Raw genomic sequence first — 24,179 nt, 5'->3', positions numbered from 1 at the left:
GAATCAGTCTTTCATTCACAATGAAGTCACCACTACGCAACAAGTCAATTACCTTATAACGTTCCTGCAGAACTGCAAAGCAATCCAATATTCCATTCCTGTGAATAATGTGACACTGAATAACATGATCATGTAACCTCAATTTTCAACAGGATTCTTAAAAGCTAAACTGAGGGAGCAGTAAGGTTGTGCTAAGTTAAAGAACCATAACAGATATTCATGTAAGAGCTCCAGATCATCAGCATATCCAAACCAATGTAAAACTGACAACCTAATTTCATATCTCCTTCTTTATATAAATTACAAATGCAAATAAAAATCAATCTGGCTTCTTTCCTTTGGTTTCTCTCTCACAAGGGAATGACTTGTGAAGAATGTAATTAATTATTAATCAATTCCCACTATCTGATGTACTATTTGCCCCTTTTCATTCCAGATAAGGGGTAAAAAGATAGCATTTACATATTCACTTTTGCTCCATCCCATTGTCTCCTCAAGAGATCCATTTGTAAAGGGTGAAAAATCTACAACTTTGCATGTTTTAGCACCTCATAGCAGTACAGAATCTACATCCAAGTTACAACTTTCTAAAATCTATGCACCCTTTCCTATCAAAAGAAAGGTCCTGGCTGAACCTAATATCAGATTATACCACAATTTCAAATATTATATTTTGAAGCATCCAGCTGAATTGAATGGCAACCAGCAATTAATTTTTGCATTCAATAAGGTGGGGCAATGAACAAGTGGAAAACACAGGCACACTGAATAAGTAAAGGACCACAGCTAACCTGATTTCCCTCAGCTACAGCACATTGTATTCCTGTGCATCCATTACTGCCATCAAATTACATACTGTGAATGTTAACCAAAACTATGTTTTGAAGTTGTTATTTTGGTTATCTACAGAAATAAATTACACCATTAAATGTACAGATGTCAAAGTCATACAATATGACCTTCTATTTTAGATTGTAATATTGAAAAGAACTGTAACCAAATGTCTGAAATAATACATTCAAAGCAGACTGAATACGGAAAACAAGAATGCTTTATTACGGGAACTAGCTTTGAGAAGTTAGCTTTCTCACACTGTGGTAGCCAAATGATTTTCAGAATTTGGAGGTAAGGCACCAGTTCTTTACAATTAAATAAAAAAAGAAGTAAAACAGATAAATAAAAATGACACGGTGGGACAGACAAAGTATTTAGCTTTGATGGTTTGACCATCATGGCACATGGGATCAGTTGGCTTTCACCATCAAGTTTGTATGTTCCTGTGCCAGATTTGCAAGTTAAGAAACAGAAGTATTGAAGGTGTTGGATTCAATCTGATGAACTTCAACCAGTTACTCTAACTATGGAACTTCTGCTTTGCAGATTCTTATGTGACTATAGCAATTTAAATGCCATCACAGAACAATACCTGCGAAAGCAAATTTCAGGCCTAGATTTTGAATATCTACTTAAAGTATGATACATGAAAAGATTGTAACAAACATATTTTTTGGTGTTGTGTCTAATGGATATTTTTCACTGAAGACTAAACATAAAATGCAAATTAAATATAAACTAATTTTACTCTGCAGTCACAGCAAATCAAAGTAATTCATTGGAGGTGAAGTGCCCAAGATGTTTGAAGGATAAGGTGGCATTTAAATGCAAGATTTAAAAATAATTGATACAAAATATTTATTCGTCAGTCCCAAAACAAAATTTTCACATAAATATTTGCATTTTACTGTTTACTTCATAGCTGTGACAGGGAGTTGCAGTGTATTAGCAGTAATATTAGGCTACCAATCAGAGCTCCAGAGTAATGTTCTGGGGCCATGAGTTCAAATCCATAGCAGATAGTAAAGTCTGAATTCAATAACATAAAAAAAGCTGGAACATAGATATCAATTAGCTAGTCTAATGGTGCCCATTGAACCATTGGTGATTGTCATAAATACCCATCTAGTTTACTAATGTTCTTGACAGAAGGAAATCTCTCACCCATACCTGCATGTGACTCAAGGCCCATGGCAAAATGTTTGATTTTTGACTGTACTGTAGCAAGCCACACAGCTCAAGAGCCATTAGGGATGGGCAATAAATGTTGGCCTTACCAGGGGCACATGTTTTTATTCATAAGGTACAAAAGCAGATCAAGAAATTAAAAGGCAAGAGGTCAGTTTGCTCAGTGATTTTTGAATTTCTCCCTTGCTGTGTAGGAGAACAACAAAATCACCTTTTGTTCACTCCTTGGTCTTCTATTATTTAGCACTAGGTTTTTCTGTCACTTTACAACATCTGCTCTCCCTAGAAAAATTCTTGCATCAATATGCAGCATTTAAAAGTCACTATTCTACAGTGCAATAGAGGAATACTTATCTCCAATACCTACATCGGGAACAGATATTCATGTGTGAGCTCCAGGTCATCATCATATCCAAACCGACGTAAAACTGTCCATGTAGTTTCATGTCTCCCTCTTTGTATAAATAATGTATGCAAAAATAAAAAACCTGCAACAGAGCAGAATGATCAAACATGTGATACAAATTGGTCCTTCACAATATCCAAAACCACCAATTTACAGCAAATGGGTCTGGAAACGGAAACTCAAATTAATATAGCTCTAACACTATACCAATACCATTGGTAATCCTGGTTGTTATAAATTCCAATACCAATACTGAGCTCATGCGCATAATCTAAACTGACGCTTCAGTGCAATATTGACAATGCTGCATTATTAAAAGTGTCAATTTGGCTCTTAATCTTACTACTCTAAACAACAGTCTAGTAATTCGGTGCATTATTTGAAGCACTGGATTTTCCTGGTGCTGTGACCAAAATTTCATTCTCAAGCAACATCCACAAAGATTAACTGAACTTTGATTTAACTGAATACAAATACAGCTTCAAATTGTAACATGGCTACTTATTTGCTCACATAAGTCATTGGACTTCCATAGCATTCTAATCTGATTTGAGAGGCACAAATGTATATTAGCTATGACTTTATTCCCTGGGTTAAATAGGGGAAAATATAATTAACAGTGAAATGCTGGCTTAAGTCTTTAATGACCCTTATGAGAATTATGATTGTAAATTAGATCTCAATGGCTATGTCCTCCACTATGGTGGCTGGGTCCATAAATTAATAGGACAAGGGAGCATTGGAACCTTAACTCACTGAGGAGTCAGATGCAAGGCAGAACATAAAATGTTAGATTTAAAAAAAAACATTATTCCACATAGTTCAGGAAATAATTAAAAAACAGATAAAATTATGTCGCCTCAATTTATGGTCTCAGGCTGAGATACAGCCTTATGAAGTTCCTTCATTTCAGTGAAGTTCCTTATCACGCAGTTTATTGCGGATCACCCATAAATAATGAATAGATTCACTATTACATGTTTGTCCCTGCTGAGTTTGTCCTGATATTACTGATTTAAAGTGATAACATTTCTTGGTGGTACTTGCCTTATTAAACACTCAAAACAGGGATCAATCTCAATTGATGCATTAATTCAATGAATGCAATAATGCAAACAAATTTTCCTTTTGTGCTTTTTATTGACCGAAAATAATCAAAATAAATCTCCATTTCATTGGGATTGGAAGATGAATGTATGAATGTTCAATTTACTGGTGACGCAAAGACAGGAGAGTAGAGTGTGAAGATGATGTAAGTGATATTGATTAATTAAAAAGCAGGGCAAAAATTTGGCTAACACTGTATTATGTGGGGAAAAAGAAGAACTTGTCCTCTTGCCCAGGAAGTATAGAAAGAACATATTTAAAGAGAGAGATAGGACAGAACTTGGTGGTACGGATGGATTTGGGTGTCCTGATTCATGAATTACCGAAAGTTAGTATGCAGGTACAGCAAGTGATTAGGAAGGCAAATGGAATGTTGCCACTTATTGCAAGAATGGAATATAAAAGTAGGAAGGTTTTGCTACAGTTGTACAGGGTTTTAGTTGAGATCACATAAGGGCAGCACAGTGGCTCAGTGGTTACCACTGCCGCTTCACAATGCCAGGGTCTCTGGTTCAATTCCAGCCTCATGCAACTGTCTGTGTGGATTTTACACATTCTCTCCATTTCCTCTGGGTACTTTGGTTTCTTCCCACAGTCCAAAGATGTGCAGGGTAGGTGGACTGGTCATGCTAAATTGCCCATATTGTCCAGGGATGCCTGGGTTAGTTGGATTAGCCATGGGAAATGCAGAGTTACATGGATAGGGTAAGGGGGTGAGTCTGGGTGGGATGCTCTTCAGAGGGGCAAATGGCCTGCTTCCACACTGAAGGGATTCTATGAACAGTCTATAGAGTCATGTGTTGTGCTATGAGGAAATCAGAAGAATGACAGATGATCTTAATGAAACATAAGAACCATTGAGAACTTGACAGGGTGGATTATTTAAGAATGTTTCACCTATGGGGGGACTAGAACCAGGGTTAACAGCTTAAAAAGGGATTTCCCACTTAAGACTGAGATAAGGAGGAAAGGAAAGATGAGAGTTTTCAAGACAATAGAATGCTCCTTCCCAGAGAGAAATGGAGGCAAGAGAGACAGTCAGTCAAAGTGTTGTGGTGTAGACAGGAAAGCAGAACTCTCAATCAGATCTGCCATGATCGTGTGAAACGACAGAGCAGGCTTGATGGGTCAAACGGCCTACTCCTGCTCCTTGTGCATACAAGATGCAGAGGATAATGATAATTTCAATCTCTGAAGCTGTTTACATTCCCATGGAATTGTTCCTATTAATAACATTCTCGGTATTTCAAACTCTTTGTAGAAAATTGGACTGCTAAGAAGCAACAGGAAACTTGGCAGGAAGTATTCCATTGGCAGTCACGAGATGCCAAGACTAAAAATGGTTATTCTCTGCTTTCTCCAGTCCTAAATTCTGTTAGAAATACAACATACCACAGATCCGAAACCCACACCTGGGCACATTTACAGCAAAAACATATATTTAGTGTATAAATTGCACTATTCTAATATCACTTTTCATATCTCAGCTGCGTTACTATGAACAAGGCACCAAGCACAAAAAGGAGAAAGAAATCATATTCCCCAAAGCCTGGGTCAGGTCACTCTATAGCCCTATCAGCTGCAGGTAGTGCCAGTTCACGAATAACAGGGATAAGGAAATGAGAATAGAATCTTCTACACAATCGAATTTGAAGTTAAAATAAATAAAACGTTATTCGTTGAAGACAGAATGCTAATCGCAAAGTTCTTGCATGCTGTTACAGGAGACAACAATTAACTAACATGCACATGTGAATACACTCCCCTCTTGTGGCAAGATCAAGCAGGAATTTATTCAATGAAGCACTGTCTGTGGCCTATCTAGTAAACTCTCACACAGTGTTAAAACTGAATTCCTACATAGCTTTGGAAAAGATGGTTGTGATTATTTTTCAGCATAAATGTGGTAAATTTGGAATGAAGTTAAATGACCTGCTCTGTCATTTCACACAATCATGGCAGGTCCGATTGAGGGTTCTGCTTTCCTATCTACCCCAAAACACTTTGACTGTCTCTCTTGCCTCCATTGCTCTCTGGGAAAGAGCATTCCATTGTCTTAAAAACCCCCATCTTTCCTTTCCTTTAAGGCAGGCGATGGCCTAGTGGTATTATCACTAGGCTGTTAATCCAGAGACCCACAGCAGATGGTGGAATTTGAATTCAATAAATATGTGGAATTAAGAATCTAATGATGACTGTGAATCCATTGTCGATTGTTGGAAAAACCCATCTGGTTCACTAGTGATCTTTAGGGAAGGAAAATGCCGTCCTGACCTTGTCTGGCCTACATGTGACTCCAGATCCACAGCAATGTGGTTGACTCTTGACTGCTGCCTGGGCAATAAATGCTGCCTGGCCAGCGACACCCACATCCCGTGAATGAATAAAGAAAAAAAAAAGTCATGCAAATTCCAACAACAGGCTCCAGCCTCAATTGTTCATAAACTATATTTTAAAAAGTTTAAAAATTTTAACACTTCAGTTTGACAAAACGGAGCTCAATCCCTCCCATTCATAAAACATTATCATGGCCCAGTTTTGTCATGCACCTGTCATGTGACTTGGGTCATTAGCTTTTAGTTGGAAAATAAATCTTTCTAACAAACACTGAACATTAGGGGCTTCTTTAAATTGCTCTAAATTAGAAAAGCATACTATTTTTAATGCAGCTGCTATACTTGGATTTAACAGAACACTAGAAAGTCAGGGCTGATTTTATTTTTATTCACTTGGGGGAAATGGTTGTCACTGGCTGGGGAGCATTTACTGCCTTGTTGCCCTTGAGAAGGTGGTTGTGTGCTGCCTTCTTGAACCGCTGCAATCTATGCGCTTAAGGTTGACCCACAAAACTGTTAGGGAGAGAATTCAAAGACTTTGATCAAACAACAGAGAAGGAAGACTGATATATTTCCAAGTCAGGATGAAGTGTGGCTTGGAGGGGAACTTACTGGAGCTGCCATTCCAGTGTATCCGCTGTCCTTGCCCTAGAAAAAAATTGGTTATAGGTTTGGAATGTGCTGTCTAAGGATCATTGGTGAATTTCTACAGTGCATCTTGTAGAATGTACACACTACTACTACTGAGCATCGGTGGTGAAGGGAGTGGATGCACTGCCAAATCAAGTGGGCTTTGTCCTGGATGGTGTCAAGCCTCTTAAGTGTTGTTGAAGTTGGACTCAGCAGTGGTAAGTGGGGAGTATTCCATTATCCTCCTGATTTGTGCTTTGCAGAAGGTGGACAGGTTCTGGGGAGTCAGGACAATACTCACTACAGTATTCCGAGACTCTGACCTGCTTTTGTAGCCACTGTATTTAGATGACAGGTCCAGTTCAGTTTCTGGTGAATGATAACCCTCCCAGGATACTGACAGTGGGGGATTCAATGATGGTAATATCATTGCATGTCAAGGAATAGTGCTTGGATTGTCTCTTATTGGAGATGGTCATTGCCGACATTTGAGTGGCAAGAATGTTAGTTGCTCTTTTCAGCCCAAGCCTGAATACTGTCCCGGTCTTGCTGCATTTATGTACGGAGTGTTTCAATATCCGAGGAGCCCCAAATGGTGGTGAACATTGTGCAATCATCAGCGAGCATCCCCACTTCTGACTTGTACCACATTTTCCATACTACATTCTTCACATCTTCCAGAGCTTAAGGTGCAAATGAGGTATTAAAACAAGAAAAGTAAGTAATCTAAAGAACAGCAAATTTAACACAAGGTAAGTTAAAGCATGGCAGTGCATCACAGTGGAATGTTTAGCTTGTAATATGGTAAGTCATGGACTCTAATGATGTCCAAGACAATCACATGTGCAGCTACAGAAACTGGAGTTCTGGGTTTCAAAGCGTCAATAGTAGCTGGAGTCACTGTGGCACATCCATGGATAGCATATTCAGAGAGGCATTCACACTGCAGCTTAAGGGCCTGGAGACAGAAATGAACAGGTGAACTTCACACAGTTCAAGAGAAATAGGCAGTTAATGCAGAACAACCCCATGGTCCCATTCAAAATATGGCTGTAAATTTTGGGTGCTAACTCCTCATGGGAATATAGTCAGAGACATGTTTATGGCACAACATAGATACAATGGTGCATAGGTCATTAAAGGTGGCAGGACAGATGCAGAGAGTAGTTAATAAAGCACACAGTAAACTGAGTTTTATTAGCAGGGGCATAAAGCAAGAGCAAAGAGGAAGTGCTGAACTTGCACAAACTTGCTAGACCGCAGGTGGAGAACCGTGATCAGTTCTGGGTGCCACACTATGGGAAGTATATCAATACATAGGAGAGTGTGCACAAGAGATTTACAAAAAATATCTCCAGAGATAAGAAATATTAGTTATGTGGATGGATTAGAGGGGCTTGTATTGTTTTTTGGACTGAAAAAGACTAAAAGGAAATCCAAAAGAATTTTTCAAAATCATGAAGGGTCTGGATTGAGTAGATAGTGAGAAATTGTTCCTACTCGGTAAAAGGGTCTAGAACGAGAGGGCAAATGATTTGAAGTAATTTGCAAACGTAGAAAATGTGACATCACACAGGCAGTGGTTCAGGTCTGGAATGCATTGCATGAAAATATGACGGAGGCACAGGTAGGATCAATTGAAGAAATCAGGAGGGCATTCGATGATTATTTCTAAAGAAACTTGAGAATGCTTATTGGATGAAGGGCTGATAACTCTCCACCCACCCACCCCTCTACCCGTGTCATACACTCCTGCAATTCCACAGATGCAAAGTTTACCTTTCAACGTTAGCCCATTATCGGCGACACCATCACTCATGTTCTTCCGTACTACATTCTTCACATCTTCCAGAGCTTGAGGTGCCAATGGGGTGTTAAAACAGGTTCTCTAAATTAAATAGATTAGTAACAGTCACAAAATGTTCACAATAAAGCAAGTTCACTAACCAGGACAGTTGAGTGACAATTAGTATTGGGTTGGAAAGACATTTTTGTAATGTCTAGGAGACTGGGATTCAAACTAAGACCCATGACATCCATTTACTACTCTTAATCTTTTCTCTAAAGCCTGCCAGTGACCAGTAATCAGTACTTTCCATTCAGCAAATATGAAAGGCTGCAAAGGAAGGTCTAACACAGAACCTAAGATTTACTAGGTCTGTGACATGGTCAAGATTCTGGATTTTGGGCTTTTTAATATATTGAAAGAACGATAGATGGAAAAATGCACATGTAGCAATTCATGTCATATGAACATAAAGGTCTTCAATATACATTTATACAGTCTCAAACTGAAAATACAGGAAAATCAATGCTTGAAATCAATGCACATAGCTCTAACACCGTTCATTAAGGTGGTCCAGAGCCATACACATCTTTGAATTACATTTTTCAATTCATATTGAATTAGCCACTTCATCGATCCGAGATTTAAAAAAAAACTTTCACAGCATTTTTTAAATGACCACGGCTTTGTATGTATCTAACTTACACGGCCTGGTGTCATACATTGCTTTACAATGCCACTGTGAAGTGCCTTGGAATGTTTTATTACAACAAGGGAGCTATACAAGGAAGCACGGTGGCTCAGTGATTAGCACTGCTTCCTCATCACCAGGGACCTGGGTTCGATTCCACCATCAGGCGACTGTCTGTGTGGAGTTTACACATTCCCCCCCTACGTCTGCGTGGGTTTCCTCCAGGTGTTCTGGTTTCCTCCCACAGTCCAAAGATGTGCAAGCTAGGTGGATTGACCATGCTAAATTGCCCATAGTGTTTAGGGAGGTGTAGATTCTCCATCTGCGGTCTAGCAAGTTTGTACAAGTTCAGCACTTCCTCTTTGCTCTTGCTTAGCCATTGGAAATGCAGGGTTACAGGGAAAGGGTAGGGGGTTGGGACTGGGTGGGATGCTCTTCAGAGGGCCTGTTTCGACATTGTGGGGAATCTATGATTCTATGACATGGCCTTCCCTTACTAATTCTATTTGGTTGGCCTTTCTAGGTCGAAACAATTTCAAATAATGGAAAGCACTGTTACGTCAAGGCGTGTGCATACACTAGATTTCTACCTGGAAAAAATTGAGTTCTGCATCATTGAGAATCCCATCGTTATCCTGGTCTGATATTTTAAAAATACGAGTTAAGGCTTTGATACAGGCAGGCTTCATCTGTGAAGAGATAAACAAATGAAACAAGTTAGGCTCTAACCAGTAAACCTTTCTGACTTATACTGTCTGATGAAAAACCAAAGTAAAAATGTTTTAACAGCTAAGACTCAGCTATCCAAGATTCAGGGTTGAATAATGGAAAGCACTCTCAGTGACACAATATGTCAAGGCTTTGGCTCACTAGAGTGCCAGGCTTCAGGTTCATGACCACAATCTCTTCTCAACTCCACAATCTTGATAGGACCAGATAGTTAGGATAAGGCAAAAAAGGCTAGAAAAGCTGAAAAGAGACTTATGTTTATACAGCACCTTTTGAGATAGATCGTCAAACGTCTTTTTCACAAATGAAATATTTTTAAAACGTAGTCATTGCTAATTTTAGCAGCTTTTGTGGACCTATTAAGCAGGTGGAATAGCTGACTCCTGCTCTTAATTCATATGTTCCTGTAACTCAAGAGTGGCCCTTAAAGACCCTGGATAACAGATTTCCTGCACATAAATTGTTCAGGAATGAGGTTTACTCAATACAATGCAAACAGAGACATCACATAGAAGCATTAAGGCATGTTAGCACATTGGAAGGACACAGGTATTCTTTTAGCCAGGGTCATCTTTACCTCTTTCTCTTCTGGGCAATACAGTGGACCTGTTGGGTGCAGAACAGCTTTCTGTGCGTAGTAAAATAGCTCAGAGATGTTCTTCAGGTTCTTTGCTGAACACTGGAAAATTTAACAAAAATTCATATTTTGAACAGTTTAAAAATAATCCAATAGTTACAGTACATATGAGCTGAACTAGTAAGACATTTTTACAAATAATTCTTAATGGGGCCAACAAAAGATTACTTTCTTTGCGAGAAAATCTCCACAGAATTGACCATATCAGATTGTAAAATAATTCAAATATTTCTGTAAAACCACATTATTAATGCTGCCTGACTGCCTTTTTATGACAAACAAGCTAGTTGTTACATAAAAGTAAATTCACAGGTTTTGCGAAGTTACAATGAAAACAAGCTGGACCTGGTGAACCGAGTATGTGATATAAACAATCAATCAATGATTGTAAAATTGCTTGGGACATTTAAGTGTTGTTGGCAAGGCAGGCATTTCCTGCATATATGTAGTTGCCCCTGAGGAAGTGGTTTTAGGTCACCTTCTTGAACCACTGCAGGCCATGGGCTGAAGCCAAGGAAATATGGCATTCATATTTGTAACTTGTGATTCAGAAAGACAGCTGTTGACACAAAAGCTTATTCATGAGATTCTAACATTACACCAATGATAAATGATGTGCCAATCAATAAACCTTTGATTAGTGCCCACTTGCAGCAATATAACAATCAGCAGTTCCCTTCTCCCATGAAAACCTCAATCATACAATTAGAAAGTTTCCGGGGTGGGGGTGGGGAGGAAGAAGAGAGCATAAGAAACAGAGACTTACATAGTCATGCAGTTGAACAGACTTTCAACTGCCTTAGCTTGATACGCTAAAATCAATTAAATGCTCCTCTTCATACAACAGCAATTCAACATTGCTAATCCAATATGCAGGACTGAAAGAATGACCTACCTCAACACAAGTCTCTATTTCAGTGTACTGGTTCATTATGGGAAGAATAGCTTCCATGCTACTATGTTCTACAAGATCAGATTTATTTCCCACCAGTATGAGGGGCATTCTGGAAAAACAATACATTTATAGAGATTAAGGTTGGTTCACACATCTGATTTAAAAACAGATTTTGATTTTCTGTAGTAATTTTGATTTAATTCTAAATTTCTTATTAAATAAACAGAGAGCAAGGCAATATCTTGCTATATACAAGTCAAATAGCAAAAACTCTCTTTAATCATTTAACTTTCTAACCTTTCAAACCAAGTTGCTGTACTTAACTAATTTCACTGTACCTGCTATCCTTATCAGTCCTGTCATTTATTAGAGGAATCCATCGACTTGTTACCTGCAACAGGCAAATATTTAATTTTGTAACAATCAGCTTCAAAATTTAGCCAAAGAAAATCAGATTGACTAGTTCTGAAAGAAATTGGTGTACAAAATATTTTTTCAATCCGATACTTGATATATTTTAACATTTGAATTACACCCACCTTGTCAATGGAATTTTTGCTATTTACAGCATACACTATACAGATTACATTAGCCTGCAACAGAAAGCATAAAATAAGTAGACTTAAATCAGTTTGCACAACTAGAAACATTGATCAGCTTTCTTTAAATACAGTGAAGTCCTGCCATTTTCTGGGTGCTTCTGGAGACTGTCACGATTGTTCATTTTTGTGAATGCATATGCAGTGCACTCAGTTAGTCCCAAAGACTCTCAGATCAGCAAACACTTGAGATAACAAGGTGTAGAGCTGGATGAACACAGCAGGCCAAGCAGCATCAGAGGAGCAGGAAAGCTGATGTTTCGGGCCTAGACCCTTCTTCAGAAATTTCTACTGTTTCTAGCAAATAGTCGAGTTGTACTTATTGATAAAATAAAAAGCATTGTGTGGAAAAGCAAATCCAAAGACGATGGACAACAGAATGACAAGACTTCACTGTAAATAAAACACAATAATGGCACTGATGGATACACTAAAGGAGTTTGGATTGTTAAAGTAGTTGATATACTTTCCTCATTGTTCAGTAGTAAAGATTGAAGGAGACCAATAATCTAAAAAGAAATTCAAACTCAGCTAACTGATGTAACTAAACCAGAAAGTTTCATATTTTAAACCAAAACTTGTACTGTACAAGAACTAAACAAAGCAAGTACTAATAACTTAATACATTTCTAAACCCATTGTTTTAAAACCCCAAATCTCAATGGATCACTCCTTGTTCTATTTTTATTCCCACCCTGGAGTTCCACTAAACATTACAAGATCTTAAGGGCTCCTTCATTTCTCCTGGGACAAAATCAAGGTGTGCCACAGCTCTCACAGATTAACCAGATTCTCCTCAATTTGAGTGGGCAAATACATGGCAGACAAGTATAATGTGAAAAAAATGTGATGTTACCCATTTTGGTAGCAAAACCAGGAAGGCAGATTACTACATAAATGGTGAAAGATTAGGAAAAGGGGACTTGCAATGAGATTTGGGCATCCTTGTAAACCAGTTGCTGAAAATAAGGATGCAGGTGCAACAGGTGAAGGAGGCAAATGGTGCGCTGGAATTTTGGCCTTCATAGTGAGAGGATTCAAGGAGCAAGGATGACTTGCCGTAGGGCCTTGATGAGGCCATACCTAGAATATTGTGTGCAGTTTGGTCTCCTTATCTGAGGAAGTATGTTTTAGATATGCAGAGAGTGTAACAAAAGTTTACCAGACCGATTGTTGTGATTGTAGCACTGAGGTACGAAGTTAGACTGGACCAGTTAGAAATACATTCATTGGAGTTTAGAAGGATGATGGGAGATCTCATAGAAATCTTTAAAATTCTAAAAGAACAAGATAGGGTAAACAGAGGAAGGACGTTCTGGAGTCCAGAACTAGTAGTTACATTCTAGAGTCATTTATGACTGATAGGAGGAGAAATTTCTACACCCAGAGGGTGGTAAGTCTGTGGAATTCTCTGTCACAAGTAGTATTTCAGGCCAAAACATTGAACAAAGAAGAACAAAGAACAAAACAGCCCTCCAAGCATGCGCTGACACATTTTGCCCTTCCATATTAAAACTGTCTTCACTTGCAGTATCTGTATCCCTCTATTCCCTTCCTATTCATGTATTCGTCCAGATGCTTCTTGAACGCTGCTATTGTGTCTGCTTCCACCACCTCCTCTGGCAGCATGTTCCAGGCACTCGTCACCCTTTGTGAGAAGTACATGCCTTGCACATCTCTTTTAAACTTCACCCCTCACACCTTGAACCTGTGTCCCCCAGTAATTGATCCCTACATCCTGGGAAAAAGCCTCATACTTTCCACTCTATCCATGGCATTCATAATCTTATAAACTTCTGTCAGGTCACCCCTCAACCTCCCGCATTCCAGTGGAAACAAACCGAGTCAATCCAACCCTTCTTCATTGTTGAAATCCCCCATACCAGGCAACATCCTGGTAAACCTTTTCTGAACCCTCTCCAAAGCATCCACATCATTCTGGTAGTGTGGTGACCAGAACTGTATGCAATATTCCAAGTGTGACCTAACAAAAGTTTTATAAAGCTGCAGTATAACTTGCCTAACCTTATACTTAATGCCCCTTCTAAGGGAAGCATGCCATAGGCCTTTTTTATGACCTTACCTACCTGCTCGGTGACCTTTCAGTGATCTGTGGACCTGCACACCCAGATCCCTCTGCAAATCAATACTCCTAAGGGTTCTGCCGTTCACTGTATAATTTCCACCTGTACTTGACCTTCCAAAATGCATCACCTCACATTTGTCCAGATTAAAATCCATGTGCCATTTTTCTGCCCATGCCTCCAACTGATCTATATCCTGCTGTATCCTCTGACAATCCTCCTCACTATCTGCAACTCCATTATCATTGTATCATCCCCAAACTTACTAATTAGGCTAGCTATGTTTTCCTCCAAATCATTTATGCAGATCACGAACAGCAGAGATCCTAGCACTGATCACTGTGGAACACCACTAGTCCCAGCCCTCCATTCTGAAAAGCATTCTTCCACCGCTACCCTCTGTCTCCAATGACTAAGCCAGTTCTGTATCCATCTTGACAGCTCACCCCTAATACCATGTGACTTCACCTTTTGTACCAGTCTGCCATGAGGGACCTTGTCAAAGGCTTTACTGATGTCCATGTAGATAACATCAACCGCTTTTCCCTTATCAATCATCTTTGTCACCTCCTCAAAAAACTTGATTAAGTTAGTGAGTCATGTCCTCCCTCACGCAAAACCATGCTGTTTATTGCTAATCAGTCCATTTGCTTCTAAATGCTTATAGATCTTGTCCTTGAGAATCTTTCTCAATAATTTCCCTACCACTGACATGAGGCTCACAGGCCTGTAAGTTCCAGGACTATCCCTGCTACTCTTCTTAAACAACGGGACAATGTTGGCTATTCTCCAGTTCTCCGGGACCTCACCTTTGGCCGAGGATACAAAGATGTCTGTCAATGCTCCAGCATTTTGTAATCTTGCCTCCATCAATATTCTGGGATAGATCCCATCAGGATGTGGGGACTTATCCATCTTAATACCTTTTAAGATGCACAACACTGGTTCCTTTTTAATAGCAACATGGCTTAGAAATTCGACACTCCCTTCGCTGACATCATCCACCACCAATTCCTTCTCTTTGGTGAATACCGATATAATGTATTCATTTAAGACCTCACCTACCTCTTCTGCTTCCACATAGATTCCCTCCTTTTTCCTTGAGTGGGTCAACCCTTTCCGTGGCTACCCTGAATGTCTGCAAGAAGTTAGATATATTATGGCTAAAGGGATCAAAGAGTATAGGGAGAAAGCAGGAACATGGTACTGAGTTGGATGATCAGCCATGGTCATATTGAACGGCACAGCAGACGTGAAGGGCCAAATGGCCAACTCCTGCTCCTATTTATTTGGTTCTGGCTATTCTTAAAGTACGAGATGTTTGGAGTTCTTCCACTAGCATTCAGCCAGGTGACTCTCCAATTCTCTTTAAGATTATGGAAAAAACAGTTCAAGAATGGGGCTCATTGCTTTCTTGCTCCATTACTAAAATCAGCCCTTTGCTCCAGTCTCAGCTGCTGGTATATTTTTAAACTGTGCTAACTCCAATCATAAACTGCCTGTTTTCTATGAAATTTTATGGAGATAAAACTGAATCAAAAGAGTAGTTCTCTGTAACCTATTCCTTTGGAGCATGATACACATCTGGGATGTTTCAAAGAGAGATTTCAAGTCATTAATTATAATTGCCAACTGTCGTTTAATCTGAAATCCATACTGATACTTCCTCTTTTTTCACCTGTTGCTTTCAAATCTTCCTTTGATCTCGAACTTATATGGATAATTTAAACCCTTATGGAGACCAATGTGGATCATAAAAAAGGTCTTTCACACAAACTATATTAACTTCAGGCTCACCTTTGAAATTTCATTATGAAGTTGTTCCTCTGTCTGTTCTGCTTCTGTTGGTGAGAAACGTGTTAGACTACAGATTACAGGATTGCCATTATGGTGAAATGCATTTAAGAACATTTTAAAAGAATCCCACAAGGTGCTTGGAGATGTTCACATTTCAGAAATAACATCAAGTAAAAATTGGACAAACCAATAAAAGCAGGTACTTTTACATTTAAAAGCCTGAATCACATCCTGAAAATAAAAACCCAGAAAATGTTTACAAATACTAGTCCTAGATTATTTTACCCCAACCTCCATCTTCCAAGAAGGTATTATATGCTAAACCATCCAATTTAAGAAGCAACCTTATCGCTTAACAAGAGTGACTAAATATAACTAGTGAAGCATAAGGCAATAACACACCATTTTGTTAAAAGGACAGAGACAAGATATGGCAAACTATTAAAAAGAAGTTTGTAAATTTCTAAATTTCATTGAGCACAAGTCAAATCTACTCAACCTCTTTTTATAAGACAGCTCTCCATACTCGTTATGAGCCTAGTGAATCTTCTCTGGCCTACCTTAAATGCAAGTATCTCTTTCCTTAGATAAGGGGAACCAAAACTGTTCAGTGTTCCAGCTGTGATCTGACTAGTTCTTTGTACCATTTTAGCAAGCCTCCCGACTTTTATACTCTATTTCCTTTGAGGTAAAGGCCAACATTTTATTTGCCTTCTCAATACCCTCTGAACTAGAATGCTAGCTTTTTAATGACTCATGCATGAAGATTACCAAATCTCTATGTTCTGTAGCTTTCTGCAGTCCTCCATTTACATAATATTAAGCTTTTCCACTCATCCTGCCAAAATGCATAATATCACATTTTCCCAGATTACATTCCACCTACCAAGTTTTTGCCTACTCACTACACCTGTCTATACCCCTCTGCAAAATTTTTGCGTCATCTTCAACACTTGTCTTCCTACCTATTTTTGTCTCATCCACAATCTTGGCAATAGCACATTCACATTCATCATCCAAGTCACTAATATGTACTGTATAAAACTGTGGTCCCTGCACTGATCCCTGGGGCACTTCACAAGCTACAGGTTACCATCTCCTTATCCCAACTCTCTCTTCGATTAGTCAAACATATATCCATGCTAATGTACTACCTTCAACGCCACGGATCTTATTAATTAGTACAATGCTTTCTGAAAATCCAAGTATATTAAGTTCACAACTTCCCCTTTATCCATCCAGTTTGTTACCTCAGAATGTGACAGAACATGATTTCCCTATCATAAAGCCTGTTCAATCATATTACATATTTCTAAATGCTCTTTCATTATATCGTTTTATCAAATGGAATAAAATTAGAACACTTTAAAACACAATGGTAGAAGAAAATTAAATTACTTGGGTTATTCAACATCCACCATAGTCTGCCACTTTTGCAATATTAATCCCTCAGAATTTTTTACCCTTTAAGGTTCTTGCTAAATTTAAGAAATTAAATGATGTTAGTTTATCAATACTGAGAAGTACAGTTTGAAACCATGCAACTATAATTTTGTAGTCTGTTTAACATTTGGCAGCTGTAGATAGGCGAATAAAATAGCAGGTTTGGAATTAAAACATGCACTCTGTTCTCAGGTACGACAGACTAACTGGAGGTAAAATGTTGCAATTTAATGTTGTGAGCACTCACTTTGAATAGGACTTTAATGCTGAGTCTCATAGAAATATCTATTCCAATTATTTAAAGTTGGAATGGGCCAAGTCGAGTGGTTCTTAAGGTATCACACCTTGCAATTAGCATTACCCTGATCAGAGCACGTTGCAACTATTAATGATAAAGCACAAAAGCCCATTGTATCTGTGTAACTCAAAAGAGCTATCCAATTAATTTCCTTTTCTGCAGCCTTGCAAATATAATCCCTTCAAAAAGGCATCCAATTCTCTGTTAATATTGAAGCTACTTTCAACATCTGTTTTTTAGGCAGTTCATTTTGAACATAACTTATTATGTGAAAAAACTCCATCTCCCCTCTTGGTTCTTGTATCAATTACATGTCCGCTGGTCACCAGTAGAAACAGTTTTTCCACATTTACTCGATCAAAATCTCTTGATAATTTAGACCAATCTCTTTCTATGATACAGTCAACACAGTGCATTCCAGATTTTACCATGTGCTGTGTGAACCATTTACTCCTCATGTTGTCTCCACTTCTTTTGCCAAACACTTTAAGGTTCCTTTCAGAGAATGCCAGTTTATCAGAATTTGACACACAAAGAAAGAGACAAACTATAAAGATAGATGGTTTGCTCAAAGAGGTGTGATTTAAAAACTGACTCAACAGAGGAGGAGATTGGAGAAGTTAAGCGAAGAAGATAGCTGAAATCACAACCGCTAATTTAAAAACATTTTTCGCTATTTTCTTCCATCCTTTCCTGGAGATGTGACTTCATGCTGTGGAACTGCAGCACTGGCTATGGGCATTCATTGATACTTCACCCGAGTAGCTATTTCCCACCTGTAGTATCAGGGGAATATCAAATCAAAATAGGCACACAGTCTCACATACATGAAACTTCTAGCTGAGACAAGAAAACTGCACTTTCAGTGATTTTTCTCTTCCTTAATCCAGGGCACAAAGATCAACTGCACCACCTAAGAACAATTTCTCAAAACAGATTTGGAAGTTAAATCTGGGATTTCTTTTGTTCGTTTGTATGAAGATTTCACACGCTCATCACTACATCTCTGAAATCAACCTAGTGAACAATAAATAAGGTTCAAGTGAGTTAGTGAAATCATATTGCTGATACTGTAGACACTTGTCAAGAGGTCCCAAGCTAGCAATGCCTCAAGCGAATTTAGTTACAGACAAGGCAATGCTTCCTAGGAATAAAATCAATTCTGATGATGCATCCTTCTTTACCTGAATAGTCTACTATGTGTGTGGGAACCTTCTCTGGAGTGACATCTGCGGGAATAGTAATTTCTTCTGCACGCAGAGGAACCTTTAAGAAAGCAAAACATCATTGTGCAAAGTGATGCACCCACAGGCAATGGTTAATTCACATACTCCACATTAACCTTATTCCCTCTACCACTTGCCCAGTAATAAAAGTCAAAATATTGTGTGGATACAGGAAGACAAATAACATTTCAGTCCTTGATCTTCCACCAGAATAATCTGACCAGTAGTTTCAGCAGTCATTTGGCACAAGATAAATAATGCAACTCTGTATATAATATACACAGGAAAGTAGTCTTAAAATTGACATTAGCAACTCCAGGAAGTTCCATTTTCAAACACAAATTTGTGCAAAAAAAAATTAAATATGCAGAGGCGGTTGGTACAGTAAGTGGTTTCAATACTGAAAACATCTAAATAATATTTCACTCCAAGATAATATCGTTTCCAAGATACTTTCTGTGTCAGCTGTAGGTTCAATTGCTAGCACTCACGCCTAAATAAGGTAAAATTACCACAGTCCCCGAAAGACCACAGTGCTGCTCTCTCATTCTACAGCAATGGCTGGTGGTGGTTTAACCCAAAGGTCACCATGCCTCAGGCATGAGAAGGAGAATCCTCGTGGTAACCTCAGCCGGTTTGGGAATTAAACTTGCACTGTATTACTCTGCATGCTAACCAGTAATCCAGTCAATTGAGCTAACCGGCCCCAATGAGGTGGTTCGGGTTCAAATCCCAGGTCAGAGATTTGATCACTATGATTTAAGATGACACCTCAATGCAGTACTGACGGAATATTGTGCTGAGTATTGGCTTTCATATGGGGTGTTAACCAATGCCCCTTCTATTTTCTGAAGTAGACAAAAAGATAAACTGGGTTTTTATGACAACTGACAATGGCTACCATTTGGTTAGCTTTTTACTCCAGTTTTATGCTAAGTTCAAATCTCACCATTCAATATTCCCTCAGTACTGAAAATCTCACCATGGTGGGACTCAAATCCATAGCCCCAGAATATTGGAATTTGCATTACCGATTCAGTAAACTGTTTTAGGATAGCTTGCCTTTCTGAATTGTTTTCCAGTTGTGGGTAACCCACAACAGATTCAAACATAATCTGTTTATAATTGCCCAGATACTGCTGGACCTGATTATTTCTAACAAGTTTTTTTTTTCAAATTTAAAAGACTCCAGCATCTAAATAGTGTTGGCACTGAGTGTTGTAACTAAACGGTGTTATATTTTCCAGATTTGTGTATTCTAAAGATATATTGCATTGAACCTTGTGTACAAAAGCAGTCACAGAAAGGAATTGGCAGAGAAGCAATTGGGAGGAGGTCATTTAGGAAATTAAATAAAAGCGGAACAACCTAAAGACACAGAATTACAGAAACAGGAAAAGCAAGAGATTTTGAAAAAACAGTCAGACAACTAACTGTAGTGCAAATTTAAAAAATAAACATGCAATAAGCACAGTTAGCAGGTTATACTTCTCCATACTCCAAGGGTATATGCTAACACAATTTTTTAAAATTCATTTGTGGGAAGTGGGTGTGGGTGTTGCTGGCTGGCCAGCATTTATTGTCCATCTCCAGTTGCCCTTGAGAAGGTACTGGTGAGCTGCCTTTTTGAACCGTTGCAGTCCACCTAAGAACATAGAACAGGACAGCCCATGATGTTGTGCCGACCTATTATCCAACTAAGATCAAACTACCCTGCATACCCTACATTTTACTATCCTCCATGTGCCTACCCAAGAGTCGCTTAAAAGTATCTGACTCCACTACCATTGCCAGCAGCGCATTCCACACGCCCACCAGTCTGTGTGAAGACCCTACCTCTGACATCTCCCCTATACCTTCCTCCAATCACCTTAAAATTATGCCCCCTCGTAATAGTCATTTCTGCCGTGGGAAAAAGTCTCTGGCTATCGCTGTATCTATGCCTCTCATCATCTTGTACACCTCAATCAAGTCACCTCTCATTCTTCTTCGTTCAATTAAAAAAGCCCTAGCTCCCTCAACCTTTCCTCATAAGACCTGTCCTTCAGTCCAGGCAGTATCCTGGTAAATCTCCTCTGCACCCTCTCTAAAGCTTCGACATCCTTCCTATAATGAGGTGACCAGAACTGAACACAACATTCCAAGTGTGGGCTAACCAGGGTTTTATAGAGCTGCAGCATAACCTCGGCTGTTAAACTCAATTCTCCTGCCAATGAAAGCCAACACACCTTACACCTTCTTTAAAACCCTATCAACTTGGGTAGCAACTTTGAGGGATCTATGGACGTGGACCCCAAGATCCCTCTGTTCCTCCACACTGCCGAGAATCCTGCCATTAACCCTGTATTCTGCATTCAAATTTGACCTTCCAAAACCAATCACTTCACACCTTTCTGTGTTGAATTCCATCTGCCACTTCTTTGCCCAGCTCTGCATCCTGTCAATGTTCCGTTGCAACCTACAACAGCCCACCACGCTGTCCACAACTCCTCCAATCTTCATGTCATTTATAAAGATCACAAAGAGCAGAGGTCCCAGAACAGATCCCTGTGGAACGCCACTAGTCACCGAGCTCCAGGCTGAATACTTTCCATCTACCACCACTCCCTGTCTTCTATTGTACAGCCAGTTTGTATGCAGACAGCCAAATTTCACTGAATCCCATGCCTCCTTACTTTCTGAATGAGCCTAGCATGGGGAACCTTATCAAATGCCTTGCTAAAATCCACATACACCACATCCACTGCTCCACCTTCAATGTGTTTTGTCACATCCTCAAAGAATTCAATAAGGCTTGTGAGGCATGACCTGCCCCTCACAAAGCCATGCTGACTATTTCTAATCAAACTGTGCTTTCCCAAATAATCATAAATACTATCTCTCAGAATCCTCTCCAATAATTTGCCCACCAGAGAAGCAAGACTGACCAGTCTATATTTCCTAGGATTATCCCTATTCCCTTTCTTGAACAAGGGAATGACATTTGCCACCCTCCAGTCATCTGGTACTACTCCAGTGGACAGTGAGGACGCAAAGATCATCACCAAAGTTGCAGCAATCTCTTCCCTCGCGTCCCGTAGAAACCTTAGGTATATCCCGTCTGGCCCAGGGGACTATCTATCCTCATGTTTTTTTCAAAATTTCTAGCACATTCTCCTTCCTAACATCAACCTGTTTGAGCTTATCAGCCTGTTTCATGCTGTCCTCACAAACATCAAGGTCTCTCTCACTGGTGAACACTGAAGCAAAGTATTCATTAAAGGACCTCCCCTACCTCCTATGACTCCATGCACAAGTTGCCTCCACTATCCCTGAGTGGCCCTACCCTCACTCTGGCCATCCTCTTGTTCCTCACATAAGCATAGAATGCCTTGGGGTTTTCCTTGATCCTACCCGCCAAGGTTTTTTCATATCCCCTTCTAGCTCTCCTAAGTACATTTTCCAGTTCCTTCCTGGCTACCTTGTAGACCTCTCGAGCCCTGTCTGATCCTTGCTTCCTCAATCTTAAGTAAGCTTTCTTCTTCATTTTACTAGATGTTCCACGTGTCTTGTCATCTAAGGCTCCTTCACCTTACCATCCCTTCCTTGCCTCAGTGGGAGAAACCTATCCAGTATGTGTAGCAACCTAAACAACCTCTACATTTCTATCATGCATTTCCCGGAGAACATCCGATCCCAACTGGTTGTGGGTTGACTCATAAGGCCATTAGGGAGAGAATTCCAGGACTCTGACCCAGCGACAGTGAAGGAACATCAATATATTTCCAAGTCAGGATGGCGAGTGACTTGCAGGGGAACTTGAAGGAGGTGGTGTTCCCATGTACCTGCTGCCCTTGTCCTTCTAGATGGAAGTGGTCATGGGTTTGGAAGGTGCTGTCTGAGGATCTTTGGTGAATTTCCGTAGTGCATCTTGCGGATAGTACACACTGCTGCTACTGAGTGTCAACGGTGAAGGGAGTGGATGCTTGTGGATGTGGTGCCAATCATGCAGGCTGCTTTGTCCTGGATGGTGTCAAGCTTCTAGAGTGTTGGTGGAGCTGCCCCCATCCAGGCAAATGGGGATTCCATCACACTCAACTTGTTCCTTATAGATGGGGGACAGGCTTTGGGGAGTCAAAAGGTGAGTCACTCGCTACAGTATTCCTACCTCTGACCTGCTCTTGTAGCCAGTGTTTATGTGGTGAGTCCAGTTGAAATGTTGGTCAAAGGAGACTGATAGTGGGGGATTCAGTGATGGTAACACTATTGAATGTCAAGGGGTAATAGTTAGATTGTCTCTTATTGGTGATGGTCATGGCCTGGCATTTGTATTGTGCGAATGTTACTTGCCACTTGTCAGCTCAAGCCTGCATATCGCACAGATCTTGTTGCATTTGAACATGGACTGCTTCAGTATCTGAGGAGTTGCAAATGGTGCTGAATAATTCATTGGCAAATATCCCCGCTTCTGATCTCATGATGAAGGAAGGTCATTGATGAAGCAGCTGAAGATAGTTGGATCTCGGACACTACCCTGAGGTACTCATGCAGAGATGTCCTGGAGGTGAGACAACTGACCTCCAACAACACGATCATCTTCCTATGCGCCAGGTATGACTCCAACCATCAGAGAATTTGTCCCCAGTACCCACTGATTCCAGTTTTGATATGCCACACTCGGTTACATGCAGCCTTGATGTCAAGGGCTGTCACTCTCACCTCACCCCAGCTCTTTTGTTCATGTTTGAATCAAGGCTATAATGAAGTCAGGAGCTGAGTGGCCCTGGCAGAACCCAAACTGGGTGTCACTAAGCAGGTCATTGTTGAGCACATGCTGCTTGATAGCACTGTTAAGGATGCCTTTACTGATGATCAAAAGTAGATTGGTAATTGGCCAGGTTAGATTTGTCCTGCTCTTTGTGTACAGGATATATCTGGGCAATTTTCCACATTGTCGGGTAGACGTCAGGGTTGTAACTGTACTGGAACAGCTTGGCTAGGGCAGCAGCAAATTCTGGAGCACAAGCCTTCAGTACAATTAATTTCACAGAACGCCACAGTTGTGATTAAATTTCTTCTTTGATCTGCTTACTCTGAGATAAACATTAATGAAAAACTAAGAAACCCTTTTTAAGAATAGATCACCTACCTCTTCAGGAAACTCTTCACTGACCAGAGACATAATCAAAGATGTCTTCCCAACCTTAGCTATACAAAAGAAAACAAACAGTTTTACCAGAGATTCACAATCATTTTCATAACACATCAGGGTGCTCACCAGCAGATCTGGGATTTATTACTATTACACAATATTGTACATATTGACCTTCTACTTTATAGATTATAGAACTAATGTCTTCTTGCAAAAATGTGAATGTTAGTGCAACAATATTGAAATTGGGATTTATTAATCAAAGTAGTGAAGTAAATATGTTGCCCCCTTTAGCCCAAGAAGGTTTTTTTCAGATTACTGAATGCAGACAAGTTTGGAATGGTACTGTTAAAAACAAATGC

At 39.6% G+C, this 24,179-nt stretch overlaps 1 protein-coding gene across 5 annotated transcripts in view; it reads right to left on the bottom strand.

Annotated features, from left to right (window-relative positions):
* Positions 1–23,870, bottom strand: part of rhot1b (ras homolog family member T1) — a 55,903-nt gene extending 32,033 nt beyond the window's left edge. For 3 of the 5 annotated variants that reach the window (XM_020536671.2, XM_020536672.2, XM_020536673.2), the window contains exons 1-10: positions 23,815–23,870; positions 18,645–18,726; positions 15,720–15,763; positions 11,779–11,832; positions 11,578–11,630; positions 11,240–11,348; positions 10,285–10,386; positions 9,569–9,667; positions 8,281–8,389; positions 2,390–2,510 (exon numbers count right to left, since the gene is read on the bottom strand). In XM_020536671.2, the coding sequence (XP_020392260.2) occupies positions 2,390–2,510; positions 8,281–8,389; positions 9,569–9,667; positions 10,285–10,386; positions 11,240–11,348; positions 11,578–11,630; positions 11,779–11,832; positions 15,720–15,763; positions 18,645–18,726; positions 23,815–23,847 (806 nt within the window). In that variant the 5' untranslated portion in view covers positions 23,848–23,870. Of the gene's footprint in view, positions 1–2,389; positions 2,511–8,280; positions 8,390–9,568; positions 9,668–10,284; positions 10,387–11,239; positions 11,349–11,577; positions 11,631–11,778; positions 11,833–14,987; positions 15,061–15,719; positions 15,764–18,644; positions 18,727–23,814 lie in introns of those variants that run through there. The other 2 variants (XM_020536674.2, XM_048610722.1) reach the window with 2 other exon arrangements.
* Between the last annotated feature and the right edge of the window lie 309 nt (positions 23,871–24,179).

The sequence above is a fragment of the Rhincodon typus genome, chromosome 23 (genome assembly GCF_021869965.1).
Source record: "Rhincodon typus isolate 14 chromosome 23, sRhiTyp1.1, whole genome shotgun sequence".
Taxonomy (NCBI): Eukaryota; Metazoa; Chordata; class Chondrichthyes; order Orectolobiformes; family Rhincodontidae; genus Rhincodon; species Rhincodon typus.
Note: the sequence above shows the minus strand (reverse complement) of the source record. Positions and strands in the feature narration are given on the sequence as shown.